Genomic DNA, 19610 nt, shown 5'->3' with positions numbered 1-19610 from the left:
AACCCTGCAGACCAGATGGACCTCAAGCTAGAGGTGTAGACTTGAGACCTATCAATTCGGGCAAGAAGGTGGAGCCTAAGTCTTCATGAAGACACCTGAGCCTTACGGAGCACTAGTATTTAGAGAATAAAACAGAAAAAGGGATCTAGTGAAGGAGCTTAAGAATGAGTAGCCAGAAGGTATAATGCCAAAGGTAGGAAAGATGGTTTCATCCAGGAAATGGAAGCAGACCTAGACCTAAGAGGATGGTAGAGCTGTGACCCACGGTTTAAAACTAAAGCTAAGACCTCATGCCTCCTCTTTCCCTTGCTTTAGTTGAAATTAGATGCATGCACCAACAAAACCCAAAAATACAATGTCAAATTGAAGCCATAATACAATGTTGAATTGTGCTTTAGTGGTAAGCCAAACCATTCAGTTTTAGAAGCCCTCAGAATACCTTGAACTCCTGGCTTTAGCAACTATGGCTCTATTAATTTTGTGGCTTGTTCAATCAATGTGGACTTTTGCATTATTAATTAAAACCAATGCTTTTGAAATCAGGCTGTGTTACTTATAGGCAGGGCAGAGCCTAGAACCCAGGACTCTGGATCCCAGGCAGTGGGCAGTTCATGTCAGCTTGTCACATCTCAGGATGCACCCAGATACCTGTGTATAAAGACCTGGGACAAATCAAAGTCCCATAAAGTGTAAGCACTTTAAGTTATGGCATCCTCTTCCTGGCTAACCATACCTGAACACCCTCCTCCCCAAAAAAGGATCTATTTCCCCTGCCCAGTTCTCTATCTCACATATGTGTATTTGCCAAATGTCCCCTAGTCTCCATCCTTCTCCTCCTCCACCCCAACAAAGCCTCTATTGCTGGTCAGCCAGATCCACAGATGTGGGTGGGTCATCATGGTGACAGAGGAAGCCCTAATGCAGAAGGAGAGAGACAAAAACAGCAGAGGAAGGACCTGCCCCATTTCTAGGGTAGCCAAAGGTCTGAGCTTTTAAGAAGTGCTTGCTTTGACTCAGAGAAGCATAGTAGAAGTCAAGAGAGGTGCTTCTGTGTTGGAGAGACCACGGAATTCCTGAACTCTTCTTTAAAAAAATTTTTTTCTGTGATTTTCAGGTGATCATCAGTATAACCATCCGATTTTAAGCAGCGCTACCCAGACCCCTACACATGGTGAGAGATGATTGAGAGTGTTCTGCGTTCCATCCTCATTCCAGGTGGCTCCATCCTAACTACTGATGCCTATTATGGCATCAAACATGGTCACTGGCTCATTGAAGCTAAGGTGCAAGGAGCCAGGTACCTGCCCTCCTCCAGGGCCACAATGCCTCTCTCTCACTTTTAGACAATTGTCCCCCTAGTGTCTGTCTCCGATATCAGAGCAATCTTCTGCCATGAAAGGGAAAGAGTAAGTCCCTTTCTTAACGCATTTCACTTGCAATCTTGATCACTTCTTGCAGCCATAAATTCCATGTGTCCACAGCAAGGAGTGAACACTCTCCTTTGCCCAAGGCTACTTGTGGTACCATTTAGTAATGACATGAGATGTGAAAAATTCTATTGATGCTCCCCAAACTAATTAAGATTTAATAAAACTCAAAACCCAACTGGATGACCTGAGCTTTAGCTTCCCAGCAGAGGAAGAACCTGAAAGTTGCAGAGCACAGGCATGGCAGCAAATCGCCAAAGGGTTACAAACCCATGTTTCCCTCTTAGGTTTCAACGTCTTCCCACCAGATCACAACTTACCATTTGGAACTGCAGTGAACAACTATTTTTTGGTACATGCTCAAAACTTCATAGAACGTGACAGCCACGTAAATTGTGAGCTATCATTATTCTTCTGTCTTTGCTATGAAATAATGAAAACACCATTAAATTTTAGTGAGAGAGAAACTCAAAACAAAGATAAATTCTGCAGCTCACCTGGCAGAGAGACCTACCCCTCTTATCTGCTCTATTTCTGCATTATAATTCGGAGAACAGAAGTGGACTATTTTGATGTCCCCCTCCAGTGCTCAGCTCCTAGTGGAAATATATGATGAAAGCAACAGTTTAATAAGGTGTTTCAGGTTTCGGGCCTAGGAGAAATTAGAACTGGAAGAAATCAGAGAGATCAGTTAAAAGAAGCTGGTATCAGTGGTGATGTGGACAGTGGGGAGAGAAAGAAGGGTTCAGATATGAAAGAAATTGTAGAAAGAATTGGGAAAACTTAGTTACTAACTGAATATGGCTGATGAAAGTCAATTATGAGTAAAATGCAAAGCCACGATCAATGAGAAGAATGGAGGGTCTTATTAACACAATCTAAGGAATCAGGAAAGCAACCAGTGTACTGAGGATGGAGCTGTTGATGGTGAGCCTGGATCTGGACATCGAGAGCCAGATAGGACTGTAGGATCTGCAAGAAAAACCACTCAACAGGCAGTCAGAAATGCAGACATGAAGTCTGGAGGGAGATGACAGCTGAAGATGTAAGTTATGCTTTGGAAGCGGTAACAGAAGCCTTGGGAGTAGGGGCAATCTGTGCAAGAAGGCTGAAAGAGAAAAGCAGAAGGCAGGAGCAGAAAGCCTGGGGGATGCCCATTGGTGATGAAGCAGCAGCAGGGAGAGGAGCCAGAAAAGGCAAACGAGGATGCTCTGCTAGCTCAGTACCATTCTGAAAGAGTAACTATGAGCTGGTTTTCCCCGGAAGAAGCCAACACAAGCGCAGCCCCTGAATACAAAAGGAGGAACCATTCTTCCCTCCTCTTCTTCCTGTCTTCTTTTTCTACCTGGAGATGAGGAGATAAGTGTAGATGAGACCCGATCCCTGTCCTTGAACAGCTCGCAGCCTAGCGGAAGCAGGGTTTCTCTGCATTCCTCCCTTAGATGTTACACTTTTCCCAGGAGCTGGCAGAGCAGCTCTCAAGAGAAGAGGCAGCCTGTGTCTATTTGATTAGCAAATGAGTATTAATTGGATCCTTATTTTGGGCCAAGCACTATGAAGGCATCAGAAAAATTGGAAAGCAAGACTTCTGCTATCAAGGAGATTGCAATCTTTGGAGATCAGCAAGACCAACTCAAGTCAAATGATTAGAGACCACATAGACACTAAACTGGGTGGTATTGACCAGAAGAGCAATAGGGGCTTTAAAGATGTGATGTTGTCATAGCAAAGAGTCTTGGGGGAAGGGAGAATTTGCATAGAGGAAGAATAAGGAAGGGCATAGCAATAGGAGAGAGAGCATGAGCAAGGGGACAGGGGCGATCATGGTGGAGGGAAAAAGCAAGGAAGGTCTGGCTTTGGCTCAGTGGCAGGTTTTAGAGAACAGTGAGGGGTAAGAGCATCCAGAAATGTTGCATTTGGAAGTGGGTGAGCTGAGTGATGCGCTCAGTGGGAGTATGATGCCAACAGGCAGAGGGAAGTGCGTTCTTCTCCAGCATGGCCAAAAGTGAAGAAACCAGAGCTAAGGGGCTGTGACTATTACCCAGCTCTGGGTAGCAGTGCTCCCGGCTTCCTACCCACTCCACTTCCTGGTATCTGTCCCGATCTGTGTCAGGGAGGCTCTTTCAGTACAGCATGTTCTGATCATTCAGGGATGTAGAGCATCCCCCACCCCCTCACATATGTACTGAGCTGGCGCGAACACCAGCTCATTGGCTGGGCTCCCCTGGCTCCATCCCCAGTGTTGAGGGTACCAGTGAAGGCAGGAAGGGATACAGAAGCCAGGAGTTCCCTGTACTGAGGTTGCCCTTGGACCAAGCCTAGGAGTCCTCTTTGTCCCACGGTTCACAGCACCCTCTTTGCCAAGAGGCATAGGGAGACACAGACCACTGATACATTTGTCCAAAGTTAGAGCCTGCCCTTTCTTGGATGTCCCAAACCAAGAGGATGGAGGGATGATGCAAGAGCCAACCAGCTGCCTCATTTCTGGCAATGGTACCACCGTTTCCCCAGCAATACCTGTTAACTTCTTGCCGTGCTTCAAGTCAGTCAAGCACCAAGGCATGCTTGTCTTCCTGCCTCGGATCTCTATTCCTTTTTGTACCCCATCTTCATGGCCACTCAGCAACCATACCTGCATGTCCTCTTCCCATGACTCCTGTGTTATTCCTAATCTGGCCCCCAGAGCCCAGCCCAACTCATTCACCTCATTAGTCATTCACCTCACTTCTCTTTGTTCTTCCCTTCCATGTCTTCCCCACTTCTTTTCTCCAGGTCTGGCACTGAACAACTCTCCCTTCTCTCTCTTAGACTTTGTAATCTCAAGGGATGGAGGGAGAAAAACAGAATGATGTACTAGGCATTTTGCCCACGTTCTTTCCTCCAGCAGCTCAGAGATGGCTAAGGGGGCTTCAGAGGAAGGAGCAGGAACAAGAGGAAATGGCTTTGTAGCTCACAGCAGCTTGTCAGTTGTAGGGCTTGGAGAAGCCAAAGGTGGAAGGGGTGGCGTGAGAGGTGAAATTACCTCGCGGACAGTGTGGGTTGTAGTCTCGGTGGAGCTGGGTCCTGGACCCAGTTCTATGGGTATGCAGACAAGATGGGTCACTCTACCTCCTTCAAACTCAGATATTTTCTGAGCCTGAGAGCTAGTATGCCTAATGCTATTGGGGAAAGGATAGAACCTTCACACCAAAATAGATGATTTTATGACACCCCTCACCCAGCTCCATCAGGCTTACGTTTTCATCAGACAGCCCAGTGATATACCGGCAGAAAGAGTTTGCCATCCAAGGAAGGGTAACCTGCCATCATGGCCAGTGCAGCCAAAAGCACCTGCCCCCCGGCCTGTTGGCAACTGAAGCTGAGCACTGAGGGAGGCTGAGTCACCAGCATCACCTGTGTCCTAGCACATGGGGCCAGGAAAGCAGGACGGGGATGAGAGATGGAACCTGAATGCTTCCTTCCTGCCTGCCCCCCAGCCTTTGTCCCCACTAACGCCATGACCCCTCCCTTCTTTTGCAGAGAAGCCTCGGATGAACAACATCCTGACATCGGCCACCGAGCCCTATGACCTCTCCTTCTCCCGCTCCTTCCAGAACTTGGCCCACCTGCCCCCATCCTACGAGTCCGCAGTGAAGACCCATCCCAGCAAGTACTCATCCCTGAAGAGGCTAAGTAAGTGGGGTTTTCCTGGGGCTGGGGTCTGCCTCTGGGGCCTCCACAACATCTTCCTGTGTCTCACTCTCTTGCTGTGCACCTGAGGGCATGGGAGCGGGGTGTCCCAAGAGCAAAGAGCAAGGTGTAGCACAGTAAAAGAGAACAGACAAGTCCCTTGTTTTTGTTCTTTAGAGCATGAGTCCATCTTCTCCCTCAGTAGAATGGAGGCCATGGGATCCTCCGTGCTTCAACTCATGTACCAGGTTAACTATAAGAGAAAGCCTTTCCCCAGCCTCACCCCACACCTGCCTTCTTCAAACCCTGGGCCTTCCTTGCTCTCTATCTGTCTTGGAGTAAAGGCTCTCAATGCCAGAGCTTTCTCTGAGACTCTTCCCAGATACCGGCTGTGGAAGGGCCCATAAGCCAGCTCCCTCCCTAACCCCGTTAACACTGTCTTGGGAGCCTGAGACTCCCCACTCCACGCACAGACCCCATTTCATGAGTTGAGCCCAGTACATCCCATGGTCCCAGCTCTGCCATTTGAGTCTGGGGAGCTCTAGGGATTGATGGGTTTCAGATGTTACAATGTCAAGAAGGTACATGGCAGGAGAGGTCTTCTCTTCCAGTTTTCCAACCCCTGGACCTTCTGCCTCCATTTCCCAATGAGTCTATTTCGATGACCACCCAGCTACAGGGCCGAGCCTGTGCTTGACAGTACAGGGTAACCTACTGTGATAGAAGTTCAGCCCATGAGTCCCTATCAGCCAACGCCAAGGTGGAACAGTGAGTTTCTATGGCTAACAATGGGAATCCCACATTCTGCAGAGATCTGGAAGGCTGTCTGTAGGAAGCCTCATTCCTGAAATGTGGGGCAAAGAAGGCTTGTGCATGTCCTGGGTGAGTTCAAGGGTGAGCCTGGGGGGCCTCGTGGACAGAGAGATGGGCGGAGCATCTGAACGAGGTGCCTGCTCGTGCCGTGGGCACAGGCGAAGCACGCGTAGATTTGATTCTGTGCTTGTGTGGAGGCTGGATGCCCATGTGTTGGCTTCCTAGGCATAGGCTGTTACTCCAGAGAAGGTGTTACTATGTTTCTAAGTTACCAGTAAGCATTTTCACAAGCGCCTCCTGGGTGGAGCACTCTGCTTTATTCTAGCAGGAGTCTTGTTCTGCAGCCCAACTTCCTTGGAGAGAGCTTCTGAGCCTCATCAGAAAGCTGCCGGCTGCTCCTCGGGTGTTTCAGCAAGACCCAGGGAGCTGTTCTATTTCGGGACCATGGCGTGGCAGGAGCAGTACTGGAGCAGGAGTTCAGGGTCATGGGCTTGCCATCTATTGGGCCATGAACTCCCTGGAGACCTCGAGGGAGTCCATTAACCCCGGATACTCAAGGTGGTCCAGGGACGAGGGGCATCAGAATTGCCTGGGAGCTCCTTAGAGATGTGGACTCTCAGACCCACCCCAGAGCTGGGTCAGAATCAGACTCTGCACTTAACAAGACCCCTGGGGTCCGGAGAAGCACAGCCTCTACCTGTGTGGGCTGCAGGATCCTAGTTGGATCCTAGCTGCACTGTCACAGCGTTGCCCCAGCTCACTCCTCTCTCTCTCTCTTTCTTTCTCGAACTCTCTCTCTCCCCTACAGCTGACAAGGAGGCAGACGAGTATTACATGAGAAGGCGGCACCTGCCCGACCTGGCCGCCCGTGGCACCCTCCCCCTCAACGTCATCCAGATGTCCCAACAGAAGCCGCTGCCGCGAGAGCGGCCCCACCGGCCCCTCCGGGCCATGTCTCAGGACAGGGTCCTGTCCCTGGAGCGGGGCCTGCCGGATGAGTTCAGCATGCCCTACGACCGCATCCTGTCGGAAGAGCAGCTGCTCTCCACGGAGCGCCTGCACTCCCAGGACCCGCTGCTGTCCCCGGAGCGGACGGCCTTCCCCGAGCAGTCCCTGTCACGGGCCATCTCGCACACGGATGTCTTTGTGTCCACGCCCGTACTGAACCGCTACCGCATGACCAAGATGCACTCCCATCCCAGTGCGTCCAGTAACTCCTGCGCCACCCTGGGCCACAGCCAGACGGCAGCCAAGCGCCAGGCCTTTGCCTCACGCAGACACAACACCGTGGAACAGCTGCACTACATCCCAGGCCACCACACCTGCTACACAGCCAGCAAGACAGAAGTGACCGTGTGACCGGCAGGGCAGGCAGGCCAGGGGTCGAGAGGGGCCTGGAGCAGAGCTTCCAGCTCTGGATGGCTCCCTTCCCTCGACCCCTCTGTAGGAGCTGGGGGTGCACCGCCTTTGCCCGGGAAGCCATACTCCTGGGACACGGCCGGTGGTCTGGCAGGGCGCTCGGACCTGGGATCTAAAGCGATCACCCTCACTCTTCCAGAAGAATCGAAGGGGAGGGAGGAGCGGGGCTAGGCCCCAGTCTCACCCCCCCGCCCCCCGCCGACTGTCACCAACTCCCTTTCAGTCCCACATCCCCTCTCCCCATCCTGGGGGCTCAGAGACCCTGGCCTGACCCTGGCCCGAAGTTGCCTGGGTTTGAATTGGCCAGTGGGTGCAGTCAAGGGGCTCACCCTGACCGAACAGGCTACTCGGTCTCATTCATTTACTTAAAACCGCATCACAGAAATCTAGTGCCTAAAAACTGCCCGCTCGCTCTCTCAGAGCCAGGGAGCTGCTGTGTCCATAAGCACAATAATGATTCTCTTCTGCCTGCTGGAACTCTCTGCTCCCCACTGGGTGGCCCTTCCTCCGCCGACCCCCTGGGGCCCTGTGCCCCTCCCCTAAGCCCCAGGACAGGGAGGGGTTCCCTTCCTTCAGCTGCCTCTCCATGGGTGGGAACCCCGCCCCATTCCAGCTGGCTACCCCGCCCACAAGTCTCTGCCCCTCCCCCAGCCTTAGATTCCACCCCTGGGTTCGCTGGAGCTTTGCTCTAGTCCTTCCAGAAGAGAGCAGGGACGGGGTGCAGGGACTTTTGCGGTGCCCCCGCCAGCAACCTGGTGATCTCCACACTTCCTCCAGGCCTCTAGGTCTGAACTGTGACCTGCTACTCTGGCCTGCCTTCCCCTCCCCTGCTTTTCTCCCAAGAGGCGCCTGCCCCTGGCCAGAGAGTGGAGGTGGAGAGGCGACTGTGACGCCCTGGGCCTCAGGGGCTCGCCATTCCCATCGCCCAGGGCTCCCACCACGCACGTCAGGCAGGACAGAGGCTCTGGCTTCTATAGAGGGGCAGCTCAGCCCCAGCCAAGGAGGACCCCAGGTGGCTGTCCTGCACCTTGCCTTCTCCTCTCTCCCCATCACTGCCCCCCCTGCTTGGCCCCTTCTCTGTTTAGAACTTGCTCTCTCTGCCTGTTTCCCCACCCCTCCCACACCTCCCATTCTCCTGCAGCTCCATGACTCTCTCCTGGCTGCTGCTTCCACAAACCAGTGCCTCCTTTGGATCTAAGGGACAGAGACCCATTAGCAGACGCAAATAGTGGTACTCCAGGCTATTGGTCTGGGAGTTAACTGAGTAGCTCCCCAGTCGCTCCCCCAAAGGGAGCAATGAGCGCCAGGCAGATCCATGACCTCAGCTCTATTGGGGGGCTGCCCCCGCCAGCCCATCTCTTCTCTGCCTCCAGCCTGGGGGGTGGGCAGGATGTGACAGCCACCTGGAGGGCAGACAGTGAACGACGCAGCATCCACTCCCTGGAGACTAGAGCCTGCGGTGGGAGAGAGAAGGGGCTCCCCCATTCTCAGGGCCAGGGTACCTCCCTGGGCTGGAGCTGGGGGAATCGGCTTCAGACTATTGGGTGAAGGTATGATACTAAAAATGTGACTGCCGCCACGGTCAGACTCCAAAAGCAAAAACCTTAAACTGGGCTTTTAGATTCCCCAGTTCCGCATACAATATGTATGGCCCTTTAAATAGGGGGGCGGGGCAGGGAGAACTCCCCAGTGTCGGCCCTGGGAATTTTTAATCTAATCCACAGAGAAATCAATTGACTGATTCCTCTTACTTATTCAAGAATTCCAAAGCTCTTGTTCTCCCCCCTCCCCTCAAGGCTCACCATCACATGAATCAGGAGGGGATTGAGCTGGGGGTGAGGGACACAGCCCTGAAGTCCCCAATGGGGTAGTGCCACTGGGTCTGTGAGGCTGTGAGGCCAGAGATAACTCTGCTTTCCTTCCTTACAAACACATAAACCTTCTCAAGGGCTGGTCCCTAAGGGTTTATGAGATTTGGGTCCAGAAGGTGAGGCTAAGAGGGTTGGGCTGGAGGCAATCAACGATTCCTGGAAACGAATATGTGTCTGTCACAGCTGGTCCTCTCTGCCCACTGCTCTCTAATCCAGCCCTCGGCCAGTCCCCTTGAAGGCTGCCTGCTGGTGCAGAGGGGAAAGGACGTGAGTGGGTGAGAATCCCCTCCCCGGGTGTCTGCACACACATGTATCTGAACCAGAAACCAGATCTCATTCTGTGTCTGAAGCATCATCTCAGCACCAAGTCCTCCAGCCCTCAGAACGATGCTCCTCCCAGCTCTGTGTGTCTGTCTCAGGGGTTGTTTGATAGATTGATTCCGAAACATTTCTCATCCCAGCATTCCTGCTGCCCAGTTTAAAACCTCTGGTATCACTCGGATCAAAACCTTCTACCTGAACCATTACTTCTTTTAAATGATTCTTCTGTTTCACCCTTGGGTTTGGAAGGAGTGAGGGAGGGAAGGAAGAAAGGAAATAAGAGAAAGAAGTCTACAGACTTGCTCCAGTTCAGTCCCTCATTTCAAAATCCACACAGTGATGTCTTAACCGGGACACAGCAGTATCTCATTTATCGGTCGTGCCATCCATGTCTGCAGAATAAGCAAAGCTGAGTTACCGGACAAGTTCTTGTAGCAGATAAGAGAGGGTTCTGGGGCTGGAACCCAGATGTCCTGACTTCCAGCCTCACCAGGCTGGTGGCCACTACCACACTTGGAAGGGCTGGCCCTTCCCCGACAATGGAAGCCCGCCTCCCCCAGCAAGGGAAGCCCAAAGCCCAAAGTTTCCCTCTGCTTGTCCGGCTCTCTGTGTGAGTTTCCATTGCTCTGCTGGTAATGCACTGCGGTCTGCATGGGTTCTCTCCCGCCCTGAAGGTTCTTGCTCATCTGCTTGGCCTTTGATGACAGCGAAGCTCTCACAATCTATCATGTCCTTCCACCTTTCCTGCCTCACTTCCTCCAGTGAAATCCTGGCTCCGTGAGCTCATAAGTCACAAAGGCTTTCCCATAAATTCCTTGAACTCCCTAAATGGGCTTCTGCACTCACGGCTCCCCAGTGTCTTGGGTGATGGGTCTGCCTTATAGAAAGTTCCAACCCTTCTCTTCATTCAAATGTCTTCTCCCCTCTTTCCACTCTCCCACCTGGAAACTGACCTCAGTCTTCTATGCCCATTCAGTCCTTCCTCCCTCTCATCTCCCCCGCCTTGCCCTTTTCTTCCATTTACCTCTCTCCATCCATACTTTCTTTTCCCTGGTCCTGCTGTACTTTCTGGCTCTGAAATGTAGAGCTCTCAATGAAAACAGTCCCAGAATGAGACACTCTTCAGGTCTCTGTTGGCCTCATTGGTTTATTCTTCACCTCCTGCCCCTACGAGATAAAGGATGGGAGCTGCTCTGTCAGAGGCCTCATGGGTCAAAGATCAGCTTTGGTTCCTACAGCTGACATGTCCCTGAAGCCTCTGCCCCAGCCTGTTGCTAGCCCAGAGGCTCCTGCTCTGGCCAAAGATTCATATCCTTTTTGAGGGCTCTCGGCCACTGTTCCATCTCACTTGTGCCTGTCCTGCTTGTGTGCGTCACAGATCCCTCTTGCCCCTAAAGACTGGAGAGCCTCATGACTCTCCAAGCATGGGGAAATATCCGTTCCAATAACCCTGCCACCAAACAATCCATTTTCTTCAGAGATATCTTGTCTGCCACCAGCCTTCTGGCCTCAAGTTTCCATTCACAGGCAACTGTGGACCTGACCCAAGGTAATCTGCAAGGGTTGCCCATGATCTGGGTCCTAGGAAGCACCTGCTCTGTTCCCCCCACGTGACTTCCTCCACCATCCTCCCCAAACCTGGGAAACTTGCCTCTGCAGTATTTTCAAGGAAGCTCGTTGTGTTTCAATGAAGTGTTTTTCAGGGTTCCTATTTTTTATACATATACATATATATATATACATATATATATACATATATATATGTATATATATAAGTTCAGCATCTTAGTGACAGGTTCTATATGAAAGCTATGTCTTCCTAGGCTCTATATTTGATTTCAGAAGGCAGCGTACTACAGCAGGAAAAAAGCACAGGGCTGAGGCTCTTGGAGACGTGGCTCCGGCCCCGGCTTTGTCTCCGTCTTGCCATGTGACCAAGGACAAGCCACGTTCTCACTCAGCACCTCCGTTTCCCATCTGTAAAGTGAGGGGCTTTGACCAAAGGAGTTCTGAAGTTCCATCCCGCTCTTACATGTAGGGCTCCCATTCCCCACTGGCACCCGCTCCTCTCCTCAACTGGGCTGCGCACATCCCGTTCCACCCACCCCACGGCGGCATCCTCACATGCCCTAGGCAGCCACCAGACTCCTCTCCAGAACCTGGGGAGGGCCCTGTGGTCGCAGCCACCCAGGGGTGCTCTCCTGTCTGACGGTGTAACAGCCTACCCATTCAGTGGTTTACCAACCGTGTGTCATGGAATCCCCCCCCCCATCTAGACACACCTAAATCATCTTAGGTGTCTGTGTCGTTGGGGAATTCTGAAGTTTTCATTTTGATGCAGTCCTTAAAGCTGGAGGGAGCTGGTTCTGATTTCAGAGAGGGGACAGGCTAGAGGAGAAAGGTCCAGAGGTTGGCCCACAATGGCATGAAGTTTGTATTTGAGGGCAGCTTGGAAACGCATTCCAAGCCACAGAGGGGAATGCACAGCAGAGCCCCTGTGGGGCAGTGGATGTTATATCCCCCTCCAGAACCTGTGTCCTGAAGACCGAGTCCAGACACTGGGCTCCGTTCACCTGGAGGAGGAGGAGACATCCCCCCTGGGCAGCTAAGAGGTGGGCACCCACCCCATCCCAGTACCTTTCTAGCCCCTCCTTGTGACACTGTCATCCTCCCGGTGAAAGCTTGTGAAGAAGCAAGAATCGAGAGTCCAATTCAGTATCATTGAACCCATCTTGTAAATCGACAAACACATCAACCATCCATCAGTCAGAGAAATGACGTCATATGTTTTCTTAGTACCGTCCCTCCTGAGGGAGAGGAAGACCCCTGCTCAACTCTGCTGTCCACTCCTGCTGTGACCCTTGAATGCCACTGCCTGGGAGGACTCATTCATTTGCTTCGTAGTGGCAATATTCCTCTAGTTCTATAACTCAACTAGACATTTTGTAGTAAAGAATTATTGAAATTCTCTAATAAAAAAAAAGCAATTCTTACTGTAATGTTTTTAGTTTGGGGACACAATTTCCTAAGGGGAGATTAATGAACATTTTTACGCATTAGCCCAATTTATGGATTCCATGTTTATTACATATGATAGTACTGATGAAAAGTACCTTTCTATCTGTACCTTTGCACAGTTTCTTCATTCCTCGTAAGTAAGCTTCACGATGAGCAGTGCTCCTGTAACTGCTGCTTCTGTACAAATCTCATCGTTCTACTTACCTGTCAAAGCACATTCTGTATGTACTGTAAACAGATATCACTTTAGTAAGATTTAGTCTTAAGGATTTTTCCACTTTTGTCAGTAACAGATATTTATGGATTAAAAAAATAATAAAGCCGTTTCAACATAAATTATGTCTCTTAAAATAGCCACATGCTTGCTTCTACAAACACAGAGCCAAAACTAAGGGTAACTAAAAATCACAAAATGATGTAGCAGATCACTGGAGGTGGGAGCAGAAACAGAGATTGACCGCAAATGGGAATGAGGAAGATTTTAGGGTGATGGAAGCATTGTAAAACTGGATTATGGTGATGCCCACAATGGCATAAATTTACCAAAAATCATCAAATTGTATATTACAGTGGGTGAATTGTATGATATGCAAATTAGATTTTTAAAATGGTGAACAAAAGGAATGTAGGAAGGTAGGCTTAGAACAAGTGCCAATGGATAAGGTGTACCAACTCAAAGCAGAATCAGAAGTTACAACCTTGTATCCATGTTCATCGACTCCAGCATTATTATTCTGGGACATGAGGCCTCAGTTTGGTTTTAGAGTTAGTGCTTGCAGTTGCCATGGGTGACCAGAGTACAGGTGGTTAAATAACCATGACATTTTAACCAGAGAATGAGGTTGTGCCATGAAAACTGATTTAGATTCGGAGTCTTGCTCAAGACCTCTTTCTCTGGACTTGTTTTTTTATATTATTTCCTTTGGCCCATATTTACTTTTGCTGCTAAGGTCATCTGTTGTTCTGTGTTTCTGAATTTTCCCCATAACCTAGATACTGGTGGGCTCTGCTTCAGCAAACAAAGTATTGCCAAACAGGACATGGCCTTCTGCCAGCTTCAGCACCTCCGTAGTTCCTAGAATCCACACTCAGTTATACTCTCTTACCAACTGCCCAGCTCCTTTGTAATTAAAACCCTTCTCCTTGGCTGAGTTGAGCTAATAGTCAAAAATCCTTTTATTATCTCTTACCAATGGCATTCTTTACCTAGGACAAAGTTATAAACCTGTTTACTCTTCGAATACATAATAACACATAACCACACATATCCTGAAACCTGTTTTGCTCACTACAACAATCATTATTACAGTGGATTACCTCTAGGTCATGGTGTCGTTAATTCATGATGCCACACAGCAAACACACACACATTACAAGTAGAGCAAAGCTTCATTAATCTATATTCATTATTGGAAGGAAACCCAAAGGAAGACAAAATTCTGAGTTGGCAAAAAAAAATATTTTTAGAGCAGTGCAATTTAATTACAATGCTTACACCTACACAGAATGGCTAGATTAGGCTAGCAATATGTTTCCTCATAGAAAATCACAGGAGACCTTCCTTACCGAACAGGTAAGACTAATGTGTAATTGATATAAAAACGGTCAAGAGGTTTGAGTCAAGGAATTCTGAACATGCTTAACATGGTTCTTAAATTGGCTAAATGTCCACTTTTTAAAAAAATTTATTGAAGTACAGCTGATTTACAATTGTTAATTTCTGCTGTACAGCAAAGTAATTCAGTTATATATATATATACATTATTTTTCATATTCTTTTCTATTATGGTTTATCACAGGATATCGAATATAGTTCCCTGTGCTCTACAGTAGGACCTTGTTGTTTATCCATCCTATATATGATAGTTTGCATCTGCTAATCCCAACCTCCCAGTTCTTCCCTCCCCCACCCCTCCTCTCCCTTGGCAACCATACATCTGTTCTCTATAAACATCCACTTTTAAATATCATTAACTCAAATAATTTGTTCAAATTTTCCTCTTTGATTCTCAAAGTTAAACCTCAATGTGGCCCCTGTCGCAGTTGTCACTGATTCTAAATTGGTGAGATCTATAAAAATGAGGTCTTAATATACCATCATTAATAAGCCAAGGCCAGAGAAAACTCAATGTTGGAAGCATTGAGATGCCAGGGGTCTTGGACAGCCTTTCACCTTCCATGTCGCTTTGGACACTGAACTTTCTCCTCTCTGGCTGAGCATGAAGGAAGTACAAAACCTCTAGGGAGGAGTAAGAAAGATTTCCCTTCAAGATTCTAAGAAGAAAACCAAGGACACTCACTCTTTGTGCTGCAAATGTGTCAGGAGTGGGAAAATCAGAAAGAGCAGAGGTTCAAAGGAATGCTTGGAAAGTTCCAGAATAAGTGAATCAGTAACTTTTATACCAGGAATGTGTTGGCCAATGTCATCCCTGGGCCTCTGTGTCCTCATCTGTAAAGGCTGGGATATTAGACAAATAAAACAAAATGAAACAAAACCCACGTCTGATATATTTTATCACTGAATTATCACAACACAGTACTCAAATTTTATCTGGGCTTCTAGGTAGCTGAATGAACTTGCGAATAACCCATCCTGCTTTGCCTTGCCCATCTCCACTTTCCCATCCCATGAGAACAGGATGCAGTCAAAGACTACTGGACCAGGTATCAGAAGATCTTGTTCATTGCACTGGCTCTGCCAGCATTTTGCTGTGTGACCTTGAAAGACATATTTCTCCTCTTCAAATTTCAATTTTTCTCATTTAAAACAAAAACAGTGGGCCAGAGACTTCCCTGGAGGTCCAGTGGTTGGGACTTCGCCTTCCAGTGTGGGGGGTGCAGGTTCGATCCCTGGTAGAGGAGCTGGGATCCCACATGCCTCGTGGCCAAAAAACCAAAACATAGAACCGAAGCGATATTGTAACAGATTCAATAAAGACTTTTAAAATGGTCCACATCAAAAAAAAAAAAAAAATGGGGGGGCCAGACCCGTCTAAATCTCTAAAATCCTTCCCATCTTTTTCAGTCTGCTTCTGTCATTTTGTCAAGACTTTGCAGGGAGCTGGTAAGCTCAGCTAGTACTAGTCCTGGAAGAAGGGTAGAGTGGGAGGGCAGAGTGATGGGAAGGTAGGAGAAAACCCTTGGCAGGAGCCATCGCTTATCAGATAGCATTTTCCCAGTGACAAGCATGGCTACCCTGTGTCAACAAGAGATGGCTACGGAGGAAGGAAAAGTATTAAGCTAGAGGAGGAATGAGGTCCCTAGAAAGCTGCCTCTTATGTTAACTTAACGTTTTGTGATTTCCCAAGATCAACAACTTGTCTGTTAAAAAAAACCCCAAAGAATGCATTTCCACAGAAAGTTATCAACAGTTCATTATTTTTCTGTGTTTGCCCATAGATATAGAGCTCAGATGTGTGTTTCAGGACCAGGCCTGTCTCCACGAAGAGAAGAGAAGTTGCTTTGCCTCCAGCTTCAATCTTAACCCCAAGTACAAGTTCTGGAGACATGTATCAAGTGTAGAATACTGGGACCATTGCCGTCATCCCCGATTGTGTGTACCCTAATAATTCTTTCTTGGACCATTTATAACATCTACTCCTGCTGGTTCACCAGGGCAACCACGGAGAAGACCTCCCCTGCTACCTAAAGGATATTCGTTCATACATCCGTCTTCATTTCAGACTTGGAGAAAACAAAACACTGTCATCTAACCCAGTGTGCCCACAAAGCAGCAACACCAGTATCCCTGGGAGCTGATTGCAATGCACATTGCCAGTCCTACCCTAGACTTACTGAATCAGAATCTCTACGGGTGAGCCCCCAGAATTTGCCTTTCCAGCAGATCCCTAGGTGACTCTATGAACATTAAAGTTTGAGAAGTACATCCTCCTGCATTTTCTTTTCAGTTTCGAAATACTATAATCCTATGATAATAAAGATTTGGAATTCGGAGGATCAGAGCAGCCTTGATCTATGTAGCCAAACAATTTCAGGCAACCAGCTTCAGTGAAGAGATTAGAACAAAAATGAATTTACACAAGGATTTACTGTAGAGCACAGAGAACTGTATTCAGTACCTTGTAATAACCTATAATGGAAAAGAATCTGAAAAAAATATATATATATATAACTGAATCATTTTGCTGTACACCTGAAACTTAACACAATATTGCAAATTAACTCTACTTCAATTTTTTAAAAAATGAGTTTACAGAGGATTAAGTATTCGGGAAACGGGAAAGCTGAGACAGGGTGTATAAACTGTAGGAAAGTTTCATAGAAGGCAAGGTATGTGACTATTGGAAGGCTGGATGAGAATTTTTAAAGATTGCACAAACGTGAGCATGTTAAAATCTGAAGAGAAAGGACAATCAGGTAAGGACGGGGACCCAGAACCAGATCCACTCCCTCGGGTGTAGGAGGGGCACAGGAGGAGGAAGAGAAGCTCCTAGGAAACTTCTAGGGAAAGCAAGATGGCGGCCACTGTGAAATAAGGGGAAAGGGCTGCTCGGGGAGGTTTCCCTGGAGGGTCCCAGTCTCTTGGTGATGGATGATGCAGACTCATCGAATCTGGCAGGATAGGCTGGATTCTGCTATGGTGATAAACAACTCTCAAATCTCCTTAAAACATCAAGGAGGGCTTCCCTGGTGGCGCAGTGGTTGGGAGTCCGCCTGCCGATGCAGGGGACACGGGTTCGTGCCCCGGTCCGGGAAGATCCCACATCCCGCGGAGCGGCTGGGCCCGTGAGCCACAACTACTGAGCCTGTGCGTCTGGAGCCTGTGCTCGGCAACAAGAGAGGCCGCGACAGTGAGAGGCCCGCGCACCGCGATGAAGAGGGGCCCCCACTTGCCACAACTAGAGAAAGCCCTTGCACAGAAACGAAGACGCAACACAGCAAAAATTAATTAATTAATTAATAAACTCCTAGCCCCAACATAAAAAAAAAAAGTACTGAAATTAGTTGAAGCAGAAGATGACAATACTATTTATAATAACAATATTTAATTTAATAATGATTATTTATTAAATTAAATTAAAATAAATGTAATAATTATGATCATTATCATTGTTAGATAGAAAAACTTCTCCCAGGATCTAAGTCCTGAATGTATAACTGGGCCTCACCAAAGCTAAGAAGTTGAAAGTCATCCAAAACCCTGACAACACTCTCTCCCTGTCTCACGTCCTTCTCTCTGAAAATATCCATTCCTCTGGTGTGTGTTTCGTTTCACACATGGTTGAACCTAAGATGACACCTTCAGCAATTGTGTCTGCATAATCTCCCAGGTCTAACCCCTGTGGTTAGCTGACACAGTCTCTCTGTGCCTCAATTCCAAAAGTCCTGGGAGAAAATCCGAAAATCTCTATAAATGACTCTCCTTGTATATCGGGTATCTACTGCTGAGTGATAAAGCTCCCCAAATTTAACAGCACAAACAACAAGTATTTACTGTTGTAATCACTCATGATTCTGGGGGTTGTCTGGGCTCAGCGACACAATGCTCACTAAGCGTCCCTTACGTGGTTGCTGTCAGGTGGTCGCTGGGACTGGAGTCACCTCCAAGGTTTCCTCACTCACAAGTCTGGCTGTTAATGCTAGTTGCTGGTCGGGACCTCAACAGGGGCTACGAACTGGAACCCTTAGATGCATCCCCTCCATGTGGCCTGGGCTTCCTTACCACATGGAAGCTGGGTTCCCAGAGCAAGTATCTGGAGATAGGAAGAGGGAGAGAGGGTGTGGGCAAAGGGGAGATGTGGAGTGAGTGAGCCAGGTAAAAGCTATATCATCACCTCATGTGATATAGCCTCAGAAGTCACACAGTGCACACTCTGAGTCACCAAGTTCTGCCCAGGTTCAAGGGGAGGGGACACAGACTCCACTGTCTGAAGAGAGTGTAGCAAGGTTTCATTGTAAGAAAAGCATGTTGTTGGAAGAGACTGCTATGACCATCCTTGGAAAATACAATCTGCCACACTTTGGGTCAAGGGTCTATTCCTGGTCCCATTGCTGCGGTCAGGGAGCCTTGGATCACATACTCCAAAAGGGCTGCAATCATCCTCCCCTGGAGTTGTAGGCAGTTTTCTGAAAATGAAGTGCAGGATGAGCTCATGCACTGAGCAGCCTCTTTACAGTGGGACATCCCTGATGTACTAAGAAAGCATCCCATGAACACAGCATCTACTCTTGAATTCCAACCTCAGGACTCCAGAGAAGACAGTGAACAGGACATGGTAACAGTGGATTCTGTGAAATCGCATTAAAATATTTCCTGACAACAGGGTGATGATTTTAAACTGGTGGGGTTTTTCCCCTTTCCTTCTACCCCCTACTCTTTCCCCCACCAGTCCAAACAATAACATTAACCCTCCGTCTCTCTGCTCTTAGGGAAAAGGTAGAGACCAGAGGAAGAAGTCTTTGTTCAACCTTGACTCTCAAAATTGACTTTTGTCAAGCTCACAGGAGCAAAACTTGTTATGTAATTGCAAGAGCCACAGAGTGGAAAGAGAAATTGATATTGAAAGCTGACCTTTAAGTATCAATGAGCCCAGCTTGATAAGAAAACAAAGTAAATTGCATATAGAATGTGATGGAAGAGCCCTTCCCTGCTGTACAGGACAGAGAGAAATGCCTTCCTTCATCAAGAGAAGAAATTCAGGGCGAATCAGAGAAGAGAGCAAGAGAGAAAGTCACATGTATCTCTGATCATCACCATGGGGTGGGCTCATAGGGATGGGGGACGGGGGGGAACAACAGAAATCTCCCGACAGATTGGAGGATCTGAGGGCAGAATGGGCTTCTGCTCAGCTTCCTGCCTAGAACTCTGGGAGGAAAATTCCTGATGAATGTTCCATGCCAACATATGGCAGGTATGGCAGCACGGAAATGATAGCAAGACAGATCTCTCCAGAACAAGCCCTCCCCGCACCGTGAACACCAGGCTCCCAGCCCCTCAGAGGTACTCAGGTGACAGTGAATGCCCTGGCTAGGAACCTGAAGGATTGTCTGAAGATTGGGAATCTCAGGGCTCCCAACAGCACAGGGCCACCATAATAGAGAAAGGAAGAAA

General features: G+C 48.4%; 1 protein-coding gene across 3 annotated transcripts in view; it reads left to right on the top strand.

The window, feature by feature from the left end:
* Positions 1-7268, top strand: part of SHISA6 (shisa family member 6) — a 240967-nt gene extending 233699 nt beyond the window's left edge. For 2 of the 3 annotated variants that reach the window (XM_060134841.1, XM_060134840.1), the window contains 2 exons: positions 4947-5099; positions 6718-7268. In XM_060134841.1, coding sequence (XP_059990824.1) covers positions 4947-5099; positions 6718-7268 — 704 coding nt within the window. Of the gene's footprint in view, positions 1-1114; positions 1172-4946; positions 5100-6717 lie in introns of all 3 variants that reach the window. The other variant, XM_060134839.1, reaches the window with a different exon arrangement.
* The last annotated feature ends 12342 nt before the right edge of the window (positions 7269-19610 follow it).

The sequence above is a fragment of the Lagenorhynchus albirostris genome, chromosome 20, assembly GCF_949774975.1.
Source record: "Lagenorhynchus albirostris chromosome 20, mLagAlb1.1, whole genome shotgun sequence".
Classification (NCBI taxonomy): domain Eukaryota; kingdom Metazoa; phylum Chordata; class Mammalia; order Artiodactyla; family Delphinidae; genus Lagenorhynchus; species Lagenorhynchus albirostris.
Note: the sequence above shows the minus strand (reverse complement) of the source record. Positions and strands in the feature narration are given on the sequence as shown.